The sequence below is a fragment of the Trematomus bernacchii genome, unplaced genomic scaffold, assembly GCF_902827165.1.
Source record: "Trematomus bernacchii unplaced genomic scaffold, fTreBer1.1, whole genome shotgun sequence".
In the NCBI taxonomy this organism is placed as follows: Eukaryota; Metazoa; Chordata; class Actinopteri; order Perciformes; family Nototheniidae; genus Trematomus; species Trematomus bernacchii.
Window position 1 is genome coordinate 1,315,747 of NW_022987685.1, and position 23,906 is coordinate 1,339,652.

The window sequence follows — 23,906 nt, forward strand, 5'->3', positions numbered from 1 at the left end:
CTCTTCCTCCTTCCTGCCTCCCTCTCTTGGAGTCTTCCTCTCGTGTCGCTTTAGATTTCCACAGTGTGTGTGTGTGTGTGTGTGTGTGCGTACGTGCAGATCCTTCCCCTCCCCCATCCTCACCCAACAGTGGTAAAGCAGTTTCCCTCCGCTCACCTCCAGGCCCCCCCTCTTCTCTCCTCTTACTCCCTCTTCCTCTCCAGTCTCATTTTCACCCCTGCCACCTCATCCCCCCCCCTCCCCTCCTCTCCTCTCCTCTCCTCTCGCCTCCTTCCTTCCTTTCCTCTCATTAGTCAGTGTCCATGAAACTCACCCTTCCACAGTCTCTCCTCTCTCTCAGTCCTCCCGTCCCTAACACATCCTCTCTAATGAACAACTGCTCTCCTTCTCCCCCCCCCCCCCCCCCCTCCCTCCACCCCCCTCCTCTCCTCCTCTCTGTCCTCCCTTCTCCTCCTCCTCTGTCCTCCTTCTCCATTCGTCACTCTGTGTCCCTTTCCCTCCTCTCCTCGCTCGGTTTCTCTTCCATCGTCCCTCCCACTCTCCCTTAAGCTCACTCTTGTTTCCACTTCTTTCCTCCCCCCCTCCTCCTCACCACCTCCTTCCTCTCTCCACCTGTCTCACTCCTTCTTCTTGCCTGTCTATCCATCTACTTGCTCTTCTCACTTGTTTCCGTCTTCCCTATTTCTCTCCACATGTCCATACAGTTCTCTCCCTCCTTCCCTTACACCTCCCCCTGACTCCCATCCCTCCCCCTCTAAGAATCCTCTGACTTTCTCTGTTACCTCAGGAGATTTAGAATCGGATGTGATAGAATCTTCCTGCTGCCGTCTCACAGTAGGACCACCATGCATGTCTGAATGTTTAATACTCACCTGCACAGTGGATGATGCACTATGTCATTGTGGACTCATTATTACATGATTTCCATGCACTGAATGCCAAATCACAGCCACTGCTGCTGCACTACGACACACTCAATGACTCATTATAGTCTGACACAAGCATTTATGACATAACAGATCATATGTTGAGTCAAAATGAATTTATATAAGGATGTAAAACACAGTGTGGAACGGATTAGAAACTCATCTTATCTCAAGGCCTAACAATTATGTCAACAGATTACACATAATGGTATAAGCTTAGTTGAGAGCAATCATATTAAATAAACATAAATAAATAGTAGTTTCAACTTAATATTATTGCTTCCAACTAACCTAATATGATTATGTGTAATCTGTTGACATAATACATTTAATTAAAGTCAATGTTTCATTTCTTTTCCAGTGTTCTACTTTAATTATTCTCTACCTTTTCAGTAGTATTACCCTTTGGTTTGGAGATATTTGATGCTGAACCCAGTCTTGTGTCTCATCTTTATGTTTTCACACTAAGAGATTGCAGTATAAATATCATTATGCATTCTGCATGAATGTACTTAGCAACTTCCATGACAATCTGCCAGTTAGCGTGTGAGCTATCTTGTCTGCAAAGCTGACAGTGATGCTTAAAGGGACAGTCCTAAAATCATGAATACAATTGTTTCTATAACTTGTATTTCTGTTTGTCTATACAGATTTGTTTTGTCCCTAATAAGGATATGGGCCGTAATGACATTCTCGATTATTCAACATTTACATTAAATTATAAAATGAGGCTAAACTGTCAATCCAGAACAGCTGACTGTTTTTTAATAGGGTTGAAGCAGACTTGTCACTTGACTCATGCTGCTTCACTAGCCGGACATAGATTAGTACACCCCCCCCCCCCCCCCCCCCCCCCCCCCCGCCATGAAACATACATCATGTGTAGAAAAAAGTGCACAACCCTTTCATCTCAGAAGAATAGCGGCCGCTTGTCCAGTCTATGTGTTGTAATTCTGTGCTGCAGGGCTCGCTGCTTTGAGAGAGGCCTCCTCATCCTCATCATCCTCATCCTCCATTCTCCCTCCTGTCCTTTCAAACTATCCATCTATCCATCTATCTATCTATCCAATCCATCTATACATCTATCCATATATCCATCTATGCATCTATCCATCTATCCATCTATCAGTCCATCTATCCATCTATCTATGGTCTGCAATCCAACACACACTTTGCTGAGCTGAAGAGAGGGATCTATTTGTGTATGTATGTGAGTGCGTATGTGTGTGTGCCAGCATATATTTAGGTGGAGATGGGAGAGGGGCAGTTTGAATTTCATTATCCAGTCCTCCGTGCAAGCACACACCACAGAGAATGTAGAAAGTATGAAATACTTATAGACTATAATCTAAACTGCAGGATGAGTTGGTGTGTTTGTGTGTCAGTGATTCACCTCTGTATGAGTCCTACAATGAGCAGCAGTCCTCTATAGACTCTCAGAGCCTCATAGCGCCCCCTACTGTCAGGAAGAAGACAGTTTGTTTGCCGACAGCAGAGAGATAGATACCCTGAAGACAAAAGACTGTAGGCGGGGCTTAGACACTGCCATCTGCGAGCTGTGTGTGTGTGTGTGTGTGTGTGTGTGTGTGTGTGTGTGTGTGTGTGTGTGTGTGTGGTGTGTGTGTGTGTGTGTGTGTGTGTGTGTGTGTGTGTGTGTGTGTGTGTGTGTGTGTGTGTGTGTGTGTGTGTGTGTTGTTGTGTGTGTGTGTGTACCCCTTTATTTGCATTATGGAAAAAGTGGGTATGGCTTTTGAGGGTGGCCATCTCATATCCCACCACACCAAGAAGAACACACAGTCATAATCTGAGGAATATTTAACCCTTTTTTGGGTTGTTTTACGAAAGATGAATAACAACAACAACCATTTTCCCCTTTACTTCCTAAAATTCAAAGCAACTTTATTGAAGAGCTATTGTTAAGAAACCCATAATTGTACAAAGAGAAACACAGTAAACAAATACACTAATGAGCTCCAATTTGAAATACATACGTGAAAATGGAAACTAATGGACGAGTTAAAAGTTATTTTGCATTTTGTTTCCTTATAAAAACTAAGATAATTAATTTGAGAGAATACTTGCTGCTTTATGGAGGATTTGTTGGTTGCAGAAGTAATACAAGTCTCTTTGTTTCACTCTGGTGATCTTTGAACAGATTGTAATCCTGCTCAGCCTTTTTGTTTTCATCTGACCTTATTACAGTAAACCCCAAACTGTAGAAACCTAAGAAATAGGCCTACTGCACAATAGTGTTGCAGACAGCTGATCAAAGTGTAAATAACATACCAACTATACTCAATGTGCCAATTAAAGATGATTATTATTAAGATGTAGGATAATTTCCACCCCTCAGGAAAAATGTGCTGAATGTGTTTAATTGAGTCTCTTCTGAAGTCCTTTCATAAGGGTCTTAGGGGTGACTTATGGTTCCTTACATTTTTGTGGTTGCTTCTTAGGCTTCACCAGCCAATAAGGCCTACAGTTGGAAAATGGAAACAGAGGTAGCTTAGTATTTATTTACTATTCTCTAGTCTTTTGTCTTGTCTGGAGCTTAGTTAATGAACCAAGTGATTTCCTACTAAACATCCCCATCTAGTGGCCAATGTGATACTCTGCATCTCAGAAGAATCTACTGGGGGTAAAATTCACCCTCTGGGTTTATTTATTTGTTAATTAAATACAAATGGGCAAAAGTCCAAGCAGCCCCTAGACCCTCTTCATATATATTGTTGCTTTATTCATGCATTTCAGAAAATGTACAGTGTATCACATATTTGAATTAGATTGCATTGCCTTGAAACTGAGAACACACGCTTTGATGTCTCCACCAGGTGTCCCACCATAAATAGTGAGTCCATCTCATTCCCAACATCTGAGGACATGATCTCTGTCATTCATCCCTGAAAAATACCTATGGTATTTAAAAATCACAAATCAGTATTGGCAGACAAAGGATATATGACCATTATGCAACACATAGTCTAAACAAAAGCAGTACATCTAAAAAAATCATATCTCACAGCTTTAACATTTGCCCAGTGAACGTGTTAAGAAGCTGGCACATTCGTTTTACAAAAGGTAGAACCCTTGAAATAAATTATGATAAAGACAATTGTGATTATAAAAATACCAGGGTGTACTGTAAGTGGTTTAAAAATCTGTACCTACAATCACTTTTGTATGCCTAATTGTGTTATAATATGTAATTCCCTACATTTATGTTTGTCATTATGATGGGCTATTGTTACAATTAAAACATCTTGTTAAAATGTAAAACACTGTTATGCCTAAATGTTATTAGGCTGGTTTATAAAGACCCTCTCTGTCCCTCTGAGGGTCTGTCGTCACTTTCTAAGAAACCATGTTCGCGCTAAAGTAGTGGTGCGTTCAAATGCGGTGGGATTTATTAGGCACATAGAAATGACACTCCATGGTAGCGTGGCCGAGCGGTCTAAGGCGCTGGATTAAGGCTCCAGTCTCTTCGGAGGCGTGGGTTCAAATCCCACCGCTGCCAAGTTTTTCCTGTGTGTGTACTGTGTAGTAAAAATAAGTATTGTGTGCTAGTTAGATAATGATTATACAGTATTTATTGTGAAAGGCATGGCCATGCTGATAATAAATACCAAAGCAAAGTATCTAATGTAAGGTGCAAGGTGAGTAAACACCGTACGTGTTAAGGGCTATGCCCACATATAAACTGAGATTGTAGCTACATTTCAGTATTCTTAATCTATTAATTTGGTTAAAAAAGTATATTTCTTCAGTTTTCAGGCTGTATTTGTTTAAAGATAAATGCATTTAATGAATCAGAACATTTACTCAACTACAGTCAATGGTAACTCATTTTTTAAGGTACTTCTACCGACATTTTCGGCTCCTTTAAACTTTCACGTTTCTTCACAGTTTAATCATTTTGATACAAAATCTATAATTAACTGATCAAATATGAATCATTATATGGGAAAAACTAGCCAAAACAGTTTGAACTATCTTTAATTGGACCAACATACACTAAAGTGCCTCTTGGACATTATTGTAAACAATGATCCAACAATATGATAATAATGAACTCACAGGGATTCGTTCTGCTGCATATAGAGAACTGTCACATGGGTCACACCGTGGATCTGTTTACCTTATTAAAGCAGCATGAATTACAAATATAAATAAAGAAACAGTAAATACATACATACTAACAATAGATAGACATATATCTATAGAGTATCTGATATAACAATACACAATATTTGCAGATATACAAAAATGTTTTCGACTGTGGATGTGGTCTGAAAATGTCAAAGCTGTTCTATAATGTTGTGAATGTTTCCTTATACTAAATGGTGTTTGGCAAGGTTAAATGATTCATTAATGTGTTTGTCAAAGATGCAGCAGGGTAGCTTGTGAATGTTATTCAAGGTTTAACTAAAGTCCTTTTTAAGTGTTGTTTATATTTTTACATTATTATTAATCAAAATCTGCAAATCAATATATATTCAATACATGTGGTGGAGTAAAATGACTCTATTTAACCTTGAATTGTAGTAGGGTAGAAGTACAAAGTAGCACACATTGAAATACTTAAGTAAAGTACAAGTCTCTCAAAACTCTACTAAATGTACTTAGTTAATTCACACCACTGCAAGCAATACATATCCAGTTCATATAGATAGATATAGATAGATAGGTAACTGTTAAAGAACCTTTGCAGCAGGGACTCAGAAGTAGGGGCTTGTGGTGAGCACGTGAACGCACCACCGTTGGAGGCGACAGAGAGAGGAGAGGAAAGAAAAGGGCAAGGAAGGGACCTGTAATAAATTCTGCCTCGCACTCTTGGCGCGAATCCGATTTAAAGAGAACAAAAACAGCTCATTTTTCATTGACGTTTTAATCAAATTTGCGCTTTGCCGCCGCCTCTCCCACAGCCGCCGCTCGGTGCTAATAGCCAGCTAGCCTCGTTAGCACACTATCTATCATTGTCATATTAATCTGGCCCCTTCTCTGTGTCTGGCGATACTAATAACTCAGCAGCAGTGAACCACGGGGACAATAGAGGTGTGTTTCTCCAGGGGATCGCACACATACAGCTGCAACATGGGGGTGAGTGTGTCGGTGTTTTGCTTAATTTGAGTTGCTACAATGAAAGGTGGATGTTTTGTGCTCGTAAATGCGTGATGGTGAGGAGAGAAAGAAAGGAGGGAGACCATGGTGGATGTGTGTAGCCGAAGGTGTTGGTTGGCAGCGGGGCTGCTTATATTGCTCTGTTAGCATGCTAGCTGCCTCAAGATAGCATTTTAACATTAGCCCAAGCCTACACATAGCTTAATGTAGCATTTCAGAGTTATTACTGCATTGTCGTGGCAGCCATGCTCTGTTAACTTCTCCTAATGTGTTGCCATTGTTAGCGTGCTAGCTGTGTTAGCCACTTAGGAATGCCATGTTAATGACGAGGGCTTTGCTAGCTATTACTGCTAATAGCTTGAGTGTGTGTGTTTTACACACAAGCCACAGTGTGCTGTCTTTAGCCCACCTGGGTATATTAAATTCAGACATGTTGGGTGTGAATTATGTACTCCTCAGACCCAGCAAGGCCTGAACTCATGCCATACAGCTGAGTTAGTTGTATTAACTTGAGCTAGTCTCCTGAGTTTATCCTCCACTTTCTCTCCAGATAAACCAATCCACGTGTTTCATCAGTCTGCAGCCTGTCTGTGCTTGGTACAGAGACAGAGTTATGCTGTGAGCTGGAGTTGGCAATTCAGTGCATTCCTTCCCATAATTGTAACCTTTTCTGTTCAAGTCTGCATCTAATGAAGGCTTTTAGTTTATTCCTACTGGTTTGTCAATTGCCATTGTTTGTCCATGATGTATCAATTAGACTTTATTGCACTGTAAACATGTCCCTGAAATGTTGATTATCACTGTGATGTTTCCCAAATCCCTTTTAACATATAATACTGTGTAATTATTGAAGGGGAGAAAAGTTTATTACAGATTTCAGCTTTTAAAATATGAATATCTGTCTTTGATTTGAAAGCATAGTTCTTGGCTTTGGTAAACACTGATCAACATTTCTCACCATTTATTGACTTTTAAAGACCAAACAACAAATCAATGAATTGCAGACCATTGACAATGACAATGATTGTCAGTTGCATCCCTAATGTCTAGTAAAACTTATGTTGTTAGTGTGCCTTTTCTCTATAAAAAGCATGTGTCAATAACTGAAGAAGGCTAATAATCAGTATTTATGGTGGTGCACCTGGTGGAGACCTGTTTATAGCAGCTTTCAAAGCGTGTGTTCTCAGTTGCCAGGCATGGATGCAGTAATGTGTGTGAATTATGGCTGCACCATTGCTGATACTAGCACTGGACATCAAGCCAAGAAGAGACGCTTAATTAAAGTATCAGTATCAGAGAATTTCTCCAATACTATCATCCACATACACACTGGAATATGCAACCTCAGCAATATTTACACTCCACTGTTTCACACAGCTTTGACAACACTGTTCATACAAGCTACTGATACCAATGTGACTGAATAATGCTGTTTTTATAGACAGGATGATCAATATTATAACAGTTATACATTTCAAACTAGAGTCCTATATAAGTGCTATAAATACTGCTGCAAATGAGGTTTGCACACAAGGAAAGACAGAATATAACATAACATCTGATCATAGGAGATGCAGAAGAAAAATGCAAAAAAAAGAATTTCATTCCTTTTTTTTGTATATTTGTTTGTCCTTTTTCCCCCACAATTTCACTTATTCCATGTGTCTCCTTTCAATCCTCCTCTCTTCCATATTATCTAACGTTCCTCTGTCGGTGCTTTTCTCTTCTACATGTCTGCCTACCACTTCAAAGCAATTTATACCTTTTCCTTATTTCTGATTCCAGAGAAAGTCCAACAGAGCAAAGGAGAAGAAAGCCCGGCGCCAAGAAGAGAGGGCAGCTATGGATGCCGTGTGTGCCAAGGTGGAAGCAGCCAATAAGGTAAGTCTGGATGCAGATTAACTAGTGATTGTTGCCTTGGGAGTGGAACACATGGAGGAGAGCTTTTAGGAAACCTTCGTGGTCATCTAGTTCAAAAACAGAGGTCGAGCTGCTCACTGACTCTACAACGAGTGCAAAATCTGGAGTTCTGTCAGTTGATAATGGCTTTGCGTGCTGCACTTTTTCAGCTAACTGCTTCACATAAAAGCATCCACTATGTGGCACTGATTTTTTGATTTTCCAACACACAGATTTCATCGAGCACCACACTTAAAGCTTGCATTGTGAGTTGTGATTTTTATCATGTTTTGTTGAGTTACAGCAACAGACACGGTTCCATGTAATGACAGCGAAAGATAAGAAGGCCCCTTTGCTCTGAATTCACCCCTAATTGATGTAAACCACAGGAAAAGCCAAACGCAGTGCCATATGTTTCTTAATGCATAATTAATCTGCATTATTAAATCCTGGCCTTGTAGTAGAACACTCAGCAGAGGAGGTGGCCTCGAGATAAACCTTATTGCAGCCCGGAGGGGAACAAAGCTCACACACTCCGCTCGAGCTGTTCTTCCTCAACAGGCTCTGTACAGGCGGGACAGCGCTTATTACTTTTTCTATGTCACTTTGTCCCAAAATGGGGCACGCTGTGTCGCATGCTGTTCTCTCGCCCGCCCCCTTTCCACTGTTGATGTGCCAACAGAGGAGGAATGCAACAAATTCTCCCAAAGTAACTTTTATTCTTGTTAGTTCTCCTGCCAACAGTGATAAATCTTTACTATGTACTAAAAGAACAAATGGTGTATTCACTGTTTTACAAAACACATTTCTGGCGGGTTCAGATTCTGCTCGGTTTTTCTTTAGTCTTAAAAGTTCTTCACCATATGTAATACTTTCAACAATCCAAATAACACCACTCCAGGTAAAGTTAAATCCAATTATAAGTTCACTGAGAATTAAACACAATACTGCAAACAAAGCTGTTCCAATTCAAAGTAAACTGATTTAACATTTCGAAAGTCCTTACTTATAAACCCTGTTCAACTCCTACTGTGGATACTACATTGCTAGTATAACCAATAGTTATAACTTTTTAATACACACTTGTATATTAGTGTGGCCTTAACACTCCTCTCAACCTCCTGTTACATTCCTGACTGCTGAAGTCAAGCGTTATATCTGGATGTCCGAGTTACAAACAGGTTACAAAAATGTTTAAGACTTTGAAACGTACTGTTTTCTTAGAATGCTTTCATGATTATCATTGGCAAAATACAAATAAACCAACTCTCCTTGGTATGGCTGCATACTAAACGGGTTTTGTTTTGAATATTTAATCTCAATTAGCGCTTCTGTTGCAACCATTTGTCATTAGGAGAAATCAAATGGCTCATTCAACAGTAAGAATGTTCTAAATATAGCGATCTCAGTATCTTCTGATACTGAGCCTGAACAGATGTATTGTATGTTTTTATTTGTTTGCAAATGCAGCTGCATATTTCACATGTCTGCCCAGGGGCCAAATGTCTCATAATCTGTACAAGAAGAGGGGCATTATTAATATAAAACTATGTATACTCTCAGGGCTAAGAATAGCTGACTTTGTGGACGGTTATTATTAGGGACCAACACAATTTCATCGACATCGTCTTCGTTTTTGGATATCACAATAATTCTTGACTTTTTCTGGTTTTAAAGTAATTTTTTTTTAAAAGACAAAAATCATTAAATATGTTCTGAAGGCACCAATAGTCAACCCTTACCATATTGTCCTAAACTCAAAAAAGAGGGTGGTATTTAATTGTCTCCATATTTGTGTTTTTGAAAGTCTCTGAAGCTAATTTATCCTCCTCTTGTCACAGCTTGATGATCCACTGGCTGCCTTCCCAGCCTTCAAAAAATACGACAGAAACGGGTACGTAATACTTTGTACGCTACAAAGGACTTATTCAGTATTCCATGAAATACATACTTGTTCCATTTGGTTGGTCTGCGGGTGGTATTTCTGTCTGTTCTTCGTCTCTCACACACTTCTTGGTGTTATTGACTCTGTTGTCTTGTGCTCCTCAACAGGCTGAACCTGCAGATAGAGTGTAAGAGAGTGACCACCCTGAACCCGCTGTCTGTGGAGTGGGCCTTCGAACTCACCAGAGCCAACATGCAGACACTGTAAGAAGTCTGTTCTCGTAGTTCAAGGTGTAGCTCAGGAACAGAGGGACCCTCTTAAACATGGAGCAACATGCTTGTGTAGATGTTAGCTGTAGATTGCTGAAACTAGAAGAAGTGGAAACTACAGACTTTTTTTAAATGTTGATTTCAAATTCTCTTGCACACAAATGCTTTGAAGTGGGGTTGTATGAGTGCTTGTTCATATGAAGTGTTTTATTAACAGTAGTTGGTGGTCAAAACACCCCCAGTATGGAGAAACTGACTTTGACCTTGGATAAGTACCTCATACAAGCCCACTTTTAAAACATCCAAACTGATGAGTGGTACATTACGGCTGAAAATAGATAGGAAAAAGTGATCAGATGAAATGGAGGGTGACATGTAACAACGAGAGCAGATGTAATGCAGACACATTTAAGATGGAGGCAGAGAAATTGAATTAATCTCACTGTGCCAGAGCAGTATTCAATTTAGCAAATGGCACTCTGTAAGTCGAAACTAAATGTATTCCATTTAGAAATCGTGTCCTTTCAGGGCAGCCTAATGATGGGGAGAAATGCCAAATTACCGTTCCAGGTTACTTCATTTTGAGCTGACCCATTTTCTTTTTCTATACTTCTGCAGGTACGAGCAGAGCGAGTGGGGCTGGAAGGAGCGGGAAAAGAGGGATGAGATGAACGACGAGAGGGCGTGGTACCTCCTGGCCCGCGACGGAGACTCCGCCCCTGTGGCCTTCTCTCACTTCCGATTTGACGTGGAGTGTGGGGAGGAGGTTTTATATTGGTACGTTTCAAAGTGGATTTATTTTAAATTCTGGACTCTCACCTTTTTTACCATATGCTCACTGTGGTCTAACTTTTTGTCTCTCCTCTCCAGCTACGAGGTGCAGTTAGAGAGCAGAGTGCGGAGGAAAGGACTCGGAAAGTTCCTCATCCAGATACTACAGCTCATCGCTAACAGGTAAAATCAACTGCCGCCATTATAGTTAAAGTCATGATGTGTGAAATGCAGATGTTTTGTGTATTAAATCTGTCTTAGCAGTTGTATTTTTAGCATTTTCAGTCAGAAGCTTTGCCAATGTTGTATGAGGAAGGAAATGCTTTAACCTCTTATGGCGCGTTTCCACTACACGGCCTCGCTCGGTATGGCTAGGCCTCGTTAGGACTGGCTCACTTTATGGCGCATTTCCATTACAGTTTAGGAACTGGGGCAGTATCTATAGTAACGCAGTGTAGGCGGAGCCGTGACGTCATCTTCAATGAGAACCCCAGAAAAACAACACAGCCGTTAGCTGTTAGCACTCAGAGCTCACAGCTCCTCATATCTGTTCAGAAACTAGACAAAAGTGAAACAAGTACAAACCACAGACTGCCTGTGTCATGGTGAATACAGTCGCTGCTTTATTTATGTCTGTATAGGCCGTTGTTGTGAGTGTGGACGGTCGGAGCATATACTGCGTTAGCTTAGCCAATCTCCATTTAGAAAACACGCATTTTAAAAGGTTTTTCCCCTGCCGTCTGTCTGCAGACTTGACAAAGCATTAATTCATGGTTTTTACTAACCGGTATCAGTATGTTGTTACTTCGGCATAATTTTGAAACGTGTATTACAATTAAATCACGGTCAAATATGTCCATCTTGTTGTAGTTGTAGCCCCCTTGCCAGCGATGCTCTCTCTAGTTTAGCATACTCAGCCCGACTCAGCCTCGTTGTCTCTGGCCCTAGACCCGCGATTTTATGAGGCCAGAAAAACTGTGAATTAGGACCCGCCGGCCGGTACTAGGCCAAGTGGAAACGCAACCAAAAACGGGTCACTGACGTCACAGCCCTCTTAAACCGTGCTCCGCGCTGTAGTGGAAACGCGCCATTAGTCATAGACAATGTGCGTTTGTGAGCAAAACTGAATGCAAACACAGCTTTAGTTAAGTTACACCAAAGGTAAATATGTTTCCTCTTTCTCTCTCCCTCCAGTACACAGATGAAGAAAGTGATGTTGACAGTTTTCAAACACAACCATGGAGCGTACCAGTTCTTCAGAGAAGCTTTACAGTGAGTACACAGGCTCTACTCGGGGCTTGTTTTTTAAAGATGGAAAAATAGGAAATAAAAGAAAAGACCTGAATTGTTCTCCTTATTTAAAACATATTTGCCAACAGAGTTGGAGTAGGAGTGTTACTCAACAGCTCATTATTCTACAGGCTTCTTTAATCCCACTGTTAAAAGTTCAAGATGAAGTCAGTCAATGTTATTTGTAGGTAGTGAGTGAGAATTAGTTGTAGTTAAAGGTATAATATCTCACTAATACCTAAAGTTTCCAATAGTTTTAAAACTCGGGGAAATCTCTTATTTTAATTTATTTTGTTTGCAGATAATGCCCATAATCCCCATTGTGTATGCTTCAGATTTTTCTGCCATATGTGTTCATAAATGGACTTTTATGACCCCCTCTGTCACTCCACCCATTTAGGTTTGATATGGACGAGACTTCGCCGAGCATGTCCGGTTGCTGCGGCGACGACTGCTCTTACGAGATCCTCAGCCGGCGGACCAAACACGGCGAGGCCGTGGCGGGACACACCCACGGGGGCGGGCACTGCGGGGGCTGCTGCCACTGATCCCGCATCAGCTCCATCCTTCTCTCCGATTGGTTAAAAGCCAGCAACTTTCATTGGCTGTGTGTGAAAGCTCGAGCTGCTACTCTGCGAGCGTTTTCAGTTTGTTAAAAACGAACCGATGGTGCAATGTCTGGCTTCAGATATTGTTGTCGCATTATGGATTGAGATTTTGTTGTTGTTGTGTATTCCTGCTACTAAAGGAGTATGCAGTGTGAGCTTTCACACATAGCTCCTTTCTCTCTTTCTTATTCTTGGTTTAAAGTCCAAGCTTTTCTCATTCTCTCCCAGTTAATGACAATTAGTAGTTCACGAACAAATCTATGAATCCCATCCTCACCTCCTCACGTGCTGTACTGTCTTCAATCATTTTGCAGTGTTACTTCAACTCTGGCCTAAGGCTGTATTACAGAAACCGATCTTACAGTACTTCTTTCTAAACAAATCATGTCCACACGCAAACAAACTTGAATTTCAAGCAGATATAGAGTTGGTCAGTTTCTGTTATACAGCCCAGGATTTATTTGGGACCCCTACAAGCTTCTTTCACTGAACCAGGGTTCAAGGATTAGGCTGGATGTGCTCATTTGAGTCCCAGAAAAACAGTCTGATCTACAATGCTTTACTGTAAACCCATCTGATTAGGTAACAAAGCACTGCAGCTAGCAGCAACTGCCCACTATTACACCAGATACAAATACACTTTTAGCACCACTCGGCTTCTCCATTCAGTTGATGCTTTTTTTTAAACTTACGCCACAATATCTCCAAGATTGCCCTTTCCTTCATTTTCATTCTTCCCAATAATCCCAAATATCATCCCAGTATGCTCATTCAGATGTTCAACTTGCTTTGCTCAAGACATCGCTCTCATTTTGAGTTTTCTTTTTCCACCATGTGTTGTCCTGTGCTTCACTTCTGTAAATTCCATCCTTCTTTACGATGTTTCCGCCTCCGTTGCATCACTCCAGCTCGCCTCTTCGTTCACTCTGTTTCTTAGAGGTGTTGATGATAAACAAGTTGATGTTGACGCTACCTTTTTAGCCGTATTTAAAAAAATAATACTAAAACAGTCCTCCATCCCTTCTCTTAAATATTTTGTTAGCATGAGCAAATCATATTGATTTACATGGATGAGGATTGGTAGAAGTCACCGTTTCCTAACGTGGCCTCTGAAGCTGTTAGGGTCAAAGATTGGCTCATAGAATTAATTTCAGAACACTGAAAGAGTTTTTAACGGCCATTATTCCTCTTCGTCTCCTCAGTCATCACGGCATTTAAAATAGTTAGTAATCATGATAAATCAACAGCCATGCTGCTTCTGTGAGTGTGTCGTTGGCATTTCTTTAATATTTCCTACAAATCTTCCATTCACATCAGTGCATGTTGGAAGAATGAGATTGGAGCAATTGTCTGAAATTTATAAAGTTAAGGCGTGGATTTTTTTTCCATTATCGATCAATCTGACCATTACTTTCTAGATTAAACTCTAAAAATGTCCATGCTGGATTTGCAAATTAATGCTTCTGCTCAGATTCTTTATTGATTTCAGATATAAAATAGGCAGTTCATCGAGAAAGGCTTCTATCTGTTTGATTTCATATCTGTTTACAAAGCAGTCAGGGTATTTTTGGACAGATTTAAATGCTGGTCGGCTGAGTTTTAAGCCCCATCTAGAAACCATCACTAAACTATTTAATTCCATGACTGTAGTCAGTTTTGACTTGTGGGCTGGAGGTGTAAAAATGTACATCTTAACACTACTGTGGGTGTAAAGGTCTATCTGGTCTGGCCGTGAAGGGCTTCAAATGGTACGTTTTTGAGAAGTTTTTTTAAAACGGGTCATATCAAGGCTCAACTTGAGATTCCTTATCGATTAATGCCTGGTGAAAGTGTGAAGCAGGGGAGACTGAAATGTGAAGTTAACGGACACTTTCTTAAATTTAGATACTGAAATATTTTCCGTTACATGAACAAACGTGTTATTTATCACCAAAAACTCCTGGGGTGAGAGTTTCGAGTTGTTTCCAGACTACGACATATTGGTGTGTCATGCTTGTTTTTATCATGAACAACAAAAATGATTAAACAACATATTGCTTGTTTTAGACTACCTTCTGATAAAGTCATTTTTTTTACTGCATAGGTTACAAAAAAGAGGATGGTGTACATAGTGGTAGTGAATCAACCGACTGACAGTCTCTCTCAGGTTAATCAAACGTAATGGAACCTCATCTGTTTTATTTAACAGCCGCAGATTCGCTGGATGTGATTTGCCACAGCTCTGATCTGGAGTCAGTTTTTCTTTGTGTTTCATGCCATAGTATTTAAAGAAACTGATCCGAAGAATGTGATAACACAACTTCAAGGAGTTTAATGATGTGTTACAGTGAAAGGAAAAAGCTCAAATGCCTTGGAAATGTGAAAATGAATGACAAAAAGTTTGAACTGACTGTCGATCAGTGCTCAGTAACATTAAATCCAGATAGGCGGGCTGTCTTTAAAAAAAAAAAAAAAAAGAAGAAAAGGCTCAATTAAAGTCAAAATATCTTAAGTAGGTAAATGAGCCTGAACTTAACCAGTTTAGTTTAAGTCAGTGAGTATTTTTATTTTAGAAAATGGTTACATACCCTCACAAAATCCCAGGTCCTTCTGTTTTTTCTCTGTGTCTGTGTGTATATAAGCTGTTGTGGATCCATCTTCATATTCATTTCTTGCCTTTTACACGTAAAACACTTTTTAAACATGTTAAAAAGTAAGACTCCATGTTTGAGAGTGAGCGTTACAGTCCTGTCCATAAACGACAATGAAAGGGAAAACTAAGTCATTCTGCCTTGTCAGTGTTTTATTTGTATGTTACAAATAAAGGAAAGTTGTTTGACTTTTCACGAGATGCCCCTTTTGTTTTTTCATTGTCTGTACACTTTCATCTTTATTAAAAACAGATGTATTTTCAGAAATATACTAACACAGTAACAACTCCTACTGTTTTCATGCATTATTCTAAGGAATGAGTAGCTTATTTGCCATACATTTACAAGAGACATGATATTGACTCCATGGACAACTTTTGCTCATTAAACAGTTAAGAGAAGAGCTATTAGAGTTAATTATTAACATAAATGCAGAATATATCTGAAGGAGACCTACAAAGCCATACTTTATGGGTTACCCAAGATGTAATATGTTATCTGGTAAATTGAGCAACATGAAATAGGGTCTGGAACTATTAAGACTGGCAGCCATGACAAAACATGTTCGGGGCCTAGGGGTAAGGGCTTTCAGATTCTGTGCTATTGATTCAATATGTGTAGTCTTTATACAACTATTTTGGTTTCGGAATAATTGGCAGCCACATAAAATAATAATTTAAGTCAAAACACATTTTTTATTGCTATTTTGCAGGCTTAATGTGGAACTACTTGTGATTGTATGCGCTCCCCTTATGGGGGGGGTGGGTGGACTCCTTACTGTGTTGCACTGAAACCGGAAGTTGTTGGTACATTGCTGCAATAGAGATGTCCGAGCTAATGTAGCTGTAGCCGAATGAATGGATGCTCACCTCTCCAAGATGACATAAACTTTTAATCTTATAACTCAACTCTGTCTTCCACGTTTTCCCGCCTCTGGTAAGTGCGTAAACATGACACTCGAGCTGTTTTCTGTCAAGCAAAATGACAGGCTAACAGTTTAGCTAACACTGGTTCACCATCAAGCATCTTTTCGACCTTCTTAGAAACAGCGTATAAAAACCTCCTCAGCTTTTACATTTTAGAGCTGGAAATGTTATATTTAAGGCTAATAATGGAGGGGAATGCTATATGAAATTTGGAACGTTTTAAAACACCTGAACACCTTAAAATATTCAGTTACAATCTCCACTGCCTCGACCTAGTAATGTTTTTAATGTCTCGTATACTTTATTTTGTATTTACTGTTTTTGTATTTCCATCTTTTGTTGTCTATTACATTTCAGCGTTTTCTCAACTCATATTTTTATATTTTTTTAATTGTATCTTATTCTTTTACTATCATAAAGTCTGTTTTATTTTCCATCACTGTTTTTAAGTTCATTCTATGCCTATTTTCAGTTATTGTGAATTCTGCTGCTATAATTGTATGAAAGGTGCTTTACCAATAAAGTTTAGTATTATTGTATTGTCATCCTTTCAGCTGGTCAGGGTACCATGGCAACAAGAATGAAGCTGAAGCTGAAGACAGTGTTTGTGCTCTACTTCATGGTCTCGCTGCTTGGCCTTGTCTATGCTCTGATGCAGCTTGGTAAGTGTTCAAAAGAAGTCTCAATTGACCTTTTTTTAACATCATTTTTGAGATTGTCAAAACAGGAAATCACATGTAAAAAATGTTATGACATTAATGATGGATCACTACTATAAAGTGCCCTATAGCAGTATTCAAGCCAGTGTGCACAACACCAGGGATTAATGTTAGTAAATACACATGTGCTTTTCCTACAATAACATGTTTGTCTGCTGTGAAATCAAGACTTTTATAGGCTGTGTCCAGGATTGATTTATAGATTGATTCCACATTAATAAAGGTTAAGAAGACTGTACCTTAATCATCACGAGTAACATATTTAGTAAAAAGGACAAAACAACTAAAATATAATGCAGCTATTCCATTACCAAGATGACAACGCAACAAAAATCCTGTTTTACTTTTGTTCTTTAACTTTCTTTTCTGTTGTGACTGACTCTTTGCAGGTCAGCGCTGCGACTGCTCAGAGCATGACTTGCCTAAAGACCGTACCATATCACGACTGCGGGGGGAGCTGCACCGTCTTCAGGAACAGATGAGGAACTCGGAGGCTACCAAGAAACCACAGAAACCTATAACTAATCCCACCATCTTTGTCATCACCCCAACATACGCAAGGTAGCCCGGATTTCCCTACATTCTTTCCACACCCCCCTTACCTTCCATTCTCTTCTATTACTGTCCGTTTCTCTTTTCCACACTAACACTCCTCTTCTCTGATTTCTGTCCAGGCTGGTGCAGAAGGCCGAGCTGACCCGCCTGTCGCAGACCTTCCTCCATGTTCCTCAGCTGCACTGGATCGTGGTGGAGGACTCGCCGCACAAGACGCCGCTGGTGTCCGACCTCCTGGTGAAGAGTGGCTTGACCTACACACACCTCCACATGCCCACCGCCAAGGACCGCAAACTGCAGGAGGTGGGCGGAGACGAAATCGCAACAGTGTGAAATAAAACGCATAAATTGGCGATTTGGTATTGCGTTGTTTTTCCTGATTTATGAAAAAACAAGTATTTTTAATCCGTCCCCCTCAGAATGACCCCAGCTGGCTGAAGCCTCGTGGAGTGGAGCAGAGGAACGAGGGGCTACGGTGGCTCAGAGAGGACAGAAGGGCTCAGCCGGGAGGAGACAACCAGCAGGGAGTGGTCTACTTCGCCGACGACGATAACACATACAGCCTGCAGATATTTGAAGAGGTGGGTGCTGGACAATGTTTAGTTTTATGATCCTCAACTGATTTGGTTTGTTACCAATGTTTAAAGAAATCTGCTGTCTGTTTTAAAATATTCCAGTATTAAAGCAAAGTTCCTCTTGTGTTTCTTCAGATGAGGAGTACCGAGCGAGTGTCTGTGTGGCCGGTGGGGCTGGTTGGAGGGATGAAATATGAGAGGCCCGTGATCGAGGGAGGAAAGGTCGGTGCTTTTCATGTTGTGGATTCATACTAAGATAAATAACGATCACAATGTGTTCTGCTTCTTTTAAGAAAACCATGAATTTACTGGCAAATGTACAAAAAACTATGTGTGAAAATGTCTACCTTTACAGAATACTATATTTGTGCTCTTGATGATTCTCTGAAGGTGGTGCGCTTCCACACCGGCTGGCGTCCCAGTCGTCCCTTCCCGATGGACATGGCGGGCTTCGCCGTGTCCCTCAAACTGGTCCTGGCCAATCCCGAGTCCTGTTTCGACGGAGAAGCACCGATGGGCTTCCTGGAGAGCAGCTTCCTGCAGGGACTGGTCACCATGGACGAGCTGGAGCCCAAAGCAGACAACTGCTCTAAAGTACGAGTGTGTTATGTGTGTGTTGGAGAGATAAGGATAGAGAGGGAGGAATAGAGAGCATCCGGGATGATGTGTGTGTGAATTCAAGGGCTCGGATTGTTCACCTTTTCTTCTTCAATGTGTTTATGAGCTGTCAGAATATAGAAACAACATGGACACTACAAAGAGGATGACATTTATTTCATCCATATGTGCTGTAGCAGTTTGAGGCTTTATATTAGTGATCCCAGTACATACCATATAACCACAAAAATATTACTTTACCAGACTTTTGGGGGTTTTAATCTAATAAATAACATGTTTTAGTGATCTAAATCACACTACAAGGACAGCCACTAATGTTACCCTAACATTGACACAACTCAAGAAAATGCACAATTTTCCAATTATTCTTTTATCAAATGAATGCACACATTTGAGTTAGGATTTTGTATTAATTTCTTGTGTGTTTTGCAGGTGTTGGTGTGGCACACTCGGACAGAGAAGCCCAAGATGAAGAGGGAGGAGGCTCTGCAGGCTCAGGGTCTGGGCTCTGACCGTGCAGTGGAGGTCTGAGGAACACAAATAAACACACAAAAAAACACTCACACACAACCACACACACACTGTACTCCGCTGTATAATGCTGCATATTTAACTGCGTTGTAAATACTGTAAAACAAGAACAAATATCTGTTAGAGGTGTATTATCTGTTATCTTTTTTGTGTCAGATAGTAAATGTATGTGTGTGTATATATTGAGTGGGTGTGTGTGTGTTGTCACAACAGTGTATGTTACTGTATGTATCAGGTTTTATTTTATTACAGTGAGTTAGTGTCTTTGTCTAGCAGTCCAGTGGAGGACGATTCTGGAGGTTGCCTGATGGGGGCGCCATTTTTAAACCTTGCAAAGCCATGCTGTTACACCACCAGGACATTTCTCCTCTAAGCTCATTACAAAGAGCCATGCTTGCATCACTCACTTGTTTACTTGTGTTCAATGTAAATCCTGCAGTGTGACTCACGCCTGATGGTTGTTAGGTATTTAAATGGCTCTGTTTCCATTAGTGCAGCCTCACATCTTCACTGATTTCTGACCGGGGTACAGTTGCAACGGAGCACTTTATTCATGCATGGCTTCTATTACGCGGGATAGGTGTCTGTAAGTCTGTACTCAACCATATAGATGTGTAGTTACGTCCACCAAGGAGGTAATTTTCTCAGTTTAGTTTGTTTTTTATACCAATGTTATGGATTAATTACTGGCCTGACTTCCATGAAACCTGTGGAAAGGGATATAGCGTGGGCAAAGGAAGAACCTATTCATTTTAGAGCAGATTATTTATCACTTGTAAACAGACCACATGAGCAGTCGGAAAGCACAGACTTCTGCTTAGGTCGTTTCCATTGGAAAAAATTATATGTGTGTTGTATCCATTTCAGGGTTTGTATCTAAAATGTTACGGAATTACCTTTTTCCTTTGCTAATGTTTTCACCCTTCTATCAAGTTTCCCAAAAGTTTTCCTGACTCAGAAAAACAAACCAAACTGAAATCATAACCTCTTTGGCGGCAGTAAAAACCATCACCATCATAGGCATGATAATAATCTTTTATGCAACCTGTCTAATCAAAATGCATTTGCAATCAAAGTACAGTAATCGTATTGTGGATCAGTGGTGCATTTCTTTACAGATAAATATGCTATAATAATAGAAAAATAGTTGTATTAATGATGTTCTCACACACCTGTGTTACACACATGAGTGGTGCAACTTAGCAACAGTGTGGTGCAACAACAACAACAACACATACAGAATGATACGGTTCCACCCCCGTGTGGCTTCAGTGTTAATGCTGGTTTTCACAACAGCTTGTTCTAGCCTGCATTTTTATATGTATATTTTTAGTGATGCTTTTTAAAAACGTAGGGCTTGCGGAATCAATTTAAGAGCCCTGAATTAAGGGATCAACACTACTGAAACTCATAGAAATTCCAATACAGTATGCAATAAGCAGATAGAAAACATGTCGTCTGTGTTATATAATCGCTGATGACAAGAAAAAGACAAGAATTTGCCTTTTATAGGCAGGGAATCCCTGGTAATTTCACTAGCTGTGTAAACGCTCTAAATATATATTGAACTTCTCTATTTTGCTTGATTATCTTCCATTACACCTTCAGAATTTGGAAGATAAAGATCAAATAACATCCCAGCTCAAAGCAGTGCTGCTCAGCTACTGTTGTATGATAGTGTAAAAACAGCTAGTGCCTGCTTTAATGTAATTAGTGCCTGTACGTCATTCCTCTACTGGTGTATTATGTATTTATTATTGTAAGAATATTGTTCTACACATGGTACAATGTGATGATGTCTGTCATTGACCTTGAAAATAAACATTAATAATGTAAAACATGTTTTGTCATTGTTTTCTTTAAGGTTCAATGATTTATGCTCATGTTTAAATGTTGCTCTTTGGTGTTTGCAGGCAAAATGGATGGAAGAAATGTGAGTTTTATATGTATCACCTGCTGATATGTGATTGTTTCGGCAAAAGTGTGTATGAAGGCTGAAAGACCTCTAATACAATATGATTTTTCTCTTCACTGCAGATAAACATGGCAGACATTGCTTTTGTCTTTTCCTAATCACTTGCATAACACATTTTGGATTCTGACCCCAACTATTATAAGAAATGCTGACTTGACTGTAACAGTGTAGACCGCCTGTTTAATGGGGTCTGAAAGGCAGCCAGGAGCACATCTGTTGTGTGTCAGGTAATACTAACTGTGCCTCTTCACAGCCTGTCATACAGCAGCTCCAGGAGTATGAGACAGCAGAGACAAAAGTCGTCCCCCACCCCCTCCTACACATGAGCAAGACACATGTCTCTTTTCCTGTTTTTTCGTCATTTGCGGTAATCTTGTGTCACTTTGTAATCGTTTGGTGTCTTTTTGTAGTAGTTTTGTTTCTCTTTGTAGTTGTTTTATGTCTCTTGGTATTGTCTTTTGAGTCATGTTATGTCTCTTTACAGTCATTTTTGTTTCTTAGGTGTGTTGTGTCTTTGTGGTAATTTGGTGTCTTTTTGTTATCATTTTGTTTCGCTTTGTATTTGTTTTATTGATATTTTATGTCTGTCTTTATATGTGTTATGTGTCTCTTTGTGATCTATTTGCAGATGTTGTTATATATATACATTTTATGGTCTCTTTGATTCTCTTACTCAATGGTACATGTCATCTTCTTCAGTGATCCATCCATGACTATGCTTATGTTCTGACATCTCTGTTTTAGGTCTTCCTGAACTGTCACCAAATCCTGTGATTACAGTACCAAACCCTGACTTGTCCCTGCTTGACAGACGGTAACCATGGCTACCTGCTTCCAGCGTCCGCTCACCGTCAGCGATGATGACCCCGGTGGGCGAGGATACATAGCTGAGGCTTTTACAGGCCGCTGTGATTGACAGCTGTTACGCCCCCTGTGCCCGCAAGCTGACTATATATGGAGGTGAGTCTACCTGAGCGCCACACACACACACACACACACACACACACACACACACACACACACACACACACACACACACACACACACACACACACACACACACAGACAGACAGACAGACAGACAGACACTCGATGAGGGTGAAGTGGTAGGTGAGTAAGAGCTGAACTCATAGTCGCACGCCATGTTTTCATCCACAGTGATTCCCTCACAGACTAGACTACCTGTGACAGTAGAAAGTAGTTTCGTTACTGTAGACCTTAAACTATCATCATATACTCTGTCATGCTTTCATCCTTAAATAACACACATCTCATTTAATGTGTGTGCGTTACTGCCGGTGTGTGTTTTCCCTCTGTTGGTGTGTCACGGTATGCATGTGTGTGCATGTTCAAGTAGGCGTGTGGGAGCTTTACATCCTCAAACTGACCTTAGAACAACATGTGGATAATTACTCAACACACACACACCCTGACACAGTGTTAGCATAAAAACAGTGAGATAACATTCAAGCTTATTTTACAAACACATACCTTTCATAAACAAATACCACCTTATCAGGAAAGAGAACTTTATAACATAATGTAAATGAAAGGAAGGCAAATAATGTCCTTTTAGAGGCAGCCATTTTGAACGTAGGTCACACTATGCCTCAAACCAACATACGTTTTTTGATGTGAAGACATTTAAAAATAAGTGCTGCTGGGTCTTTGGGGTGAAGCTACTTGAATCCTTCATGTTCTGTGATTGTTCTATCTTGTGAAGGGATAATCGCATTAGTGGGAAATTGTCTTATCAAATTAATCACACCGTAGAGTTTGTGAAGAATAATAATGGCTTCATTTCCCATGGGCAATATGGATTTTAAATGACGTGTTGCAACCGATATAGATCTCCATTGTTTTAGATTTAAAAAATCAAGATTCAAAGGCTCGATTGTGATAAATCAATAGTTGGCTCTGAAATTCTTAATTACCAGGCTCCTCAAACTGTGCAACATATGAAATACAAGACATAAAGGAAATAAGTAAGAAAGAAAGTGCTATAAAATGGTGCAAGTTACACTATAGTGCAGGTAAAAGGGAATAAGACAAACAATGTGCATAGAATGAGATAAAACAAAATGTAATACTGTACAGTGAAATAAAATACTGCTTATTGTAAAATGATATGTAAACTGTGAACAGGGTCATGTTCAGCTGTAGCCTGCCCCTTTCACTTTATGTCATCCTTGTTATCAAATGTGTCACTTAATTATGATTCATCGTTCATGATTACATGGCTAAAGAATGAAGGATTCGAGAAAGTATCCATGGAACAAAGATTATTTATGGTACTTATATTAGAAGAGGGTCTTGAAATTCATACAAAATGATCTCAGTGAGATAAATAAACTTCAGCTCGAGAAAAAACTGCCACCTGTTGTTTTGAATAGGTTTATGGATTGGGAGGAGGGTCACATACAGAACTAGAGAATGCAATTCCTGAAGAAATTGCTAGTGGGAATGCTTTATGCTGAAAAGCTGACGCTAAACTGCTATGCTGAAATGTAATGTGTAAGAAGAAAGTGAAGAATTTAGATTGAAATGATACATGAACACTCGGGGCTTGAATGTGTGATGAGAGAAGAAAAGAAAGTAAAAAGGCTTGGAA

At 40.0% G+C, this 23,906-nt stretch overlaps 2 protein-coding genes and 1 non-coding gene across 3 annotated transcripts; all 3 read left to right on the forward strand.

Annotated features, from left to right (window-relative positions):
• The first annotated feature begins 4,358 nt into the window (after positions 1-4,358).
• trnal-aag lies at positions 4,359-4,440 on the forward strand. The gene has a single exon. It is a non-coding gene; the product is annotated as a tRNA-Leu (tRNA).
• Positions 4,441-5,677: 1,237 nt separating this feature from the next.
• On the forward strand, positions 5,678-15,596 carry naa40 (N-alpha-acetyltransferase 40, NatD catalytic subunit). Its single transcript, XM_034136611.1, has 8 exons — positions 5,678-6,023; positions 7,830-7,925; positions 9,785-9,837; positions 9,996-10,091; positions 10,716-10,874; positions 10,968-11,051; positions 12,063-12,140; positions 12,559-15,596. The coding sequence occupies exons 1-8, from the start codon at positions 6,018-6,020 to the stop codon at positions 12,704-12,706; spliced, it is 720 nt and encodes a 239-aa protein (XP_033992502.1). The 5' UTR covers positions 5,678-6,017; the 3' UTR covers positions 12,707-15,596.
• A 593-nt stretch (positions 15,597-16,189) lies between these two features.
• On the forward strand, positions 16,190-21,151 carry b3gat3 (beta-1,3-glucuronyltransferase 3 (glucuronosyltransferase I)). The gene is made up of 8 exons (XM_034136752.1): positions 16,190-16,332; positions 16,877-16,984; positions 17,431-17,602; positions 17,716-17,899; positions 18,016-18,177; positions 18,307-18,393; positions 18,562-18,765; positions 19,222-21,151. The coding sequence occupies exons 2-8, from the start codon at positions 16,891-16,893 to the stop codon at positions 19,318-19,320; spliced, it is 1,002 nt and encodes a 333-aa protein (XP_033992643.1). The 5' UTR covers positions 16,190-16,332; positions 16,877-16,890; the 3' UTR covers positions 19,321-21,151.
• The last annotated feature ends 2,755 nt before the right edge of the window (positions 21,152-23,906 follow it).

Bases quoted from the DNA above. Each gene is read 5' to 3' on its own strand.
- b3gat3 (XM_034136752.1), top strand. From the start codon at position 16,891: ATGGCAACAAGAATGAAGCTGAAGCTGAAGACAGTGTTTGTGCTCTAC. The intron at 17,603-17,715 runs GTAGCCCGGATT...ATTTCTGTCCAG, and splicing joins ATCACCCCAACATACGCAAG to GCTGGTGCAGAAGGCCGAGC. The intron at 17,900-18,015 runs GTGGGCGGAGAC...CGTCCCCCTCAG, and splicing joins AGGACCGCAAACTGCAGGAG to AATGACCCCAGCTGGCTGAA.
- naa40 (XM_034136611.1), top strand. The intron at 10,875-10,967 runs GTACGTTTCAAA...TCTCCTCTCCAG, and splicing joins GGGGAGGAGGTTTTATATTG to CTACGAGGTGCAGTTAGAGA. The intron at 12,141-12,558 runs GTGAGTACACAG...CCACCCATTTAG, and splicing joins TTCTTCAGAGAAGCTTTACA to GTTTGATATGGACGAGACTT.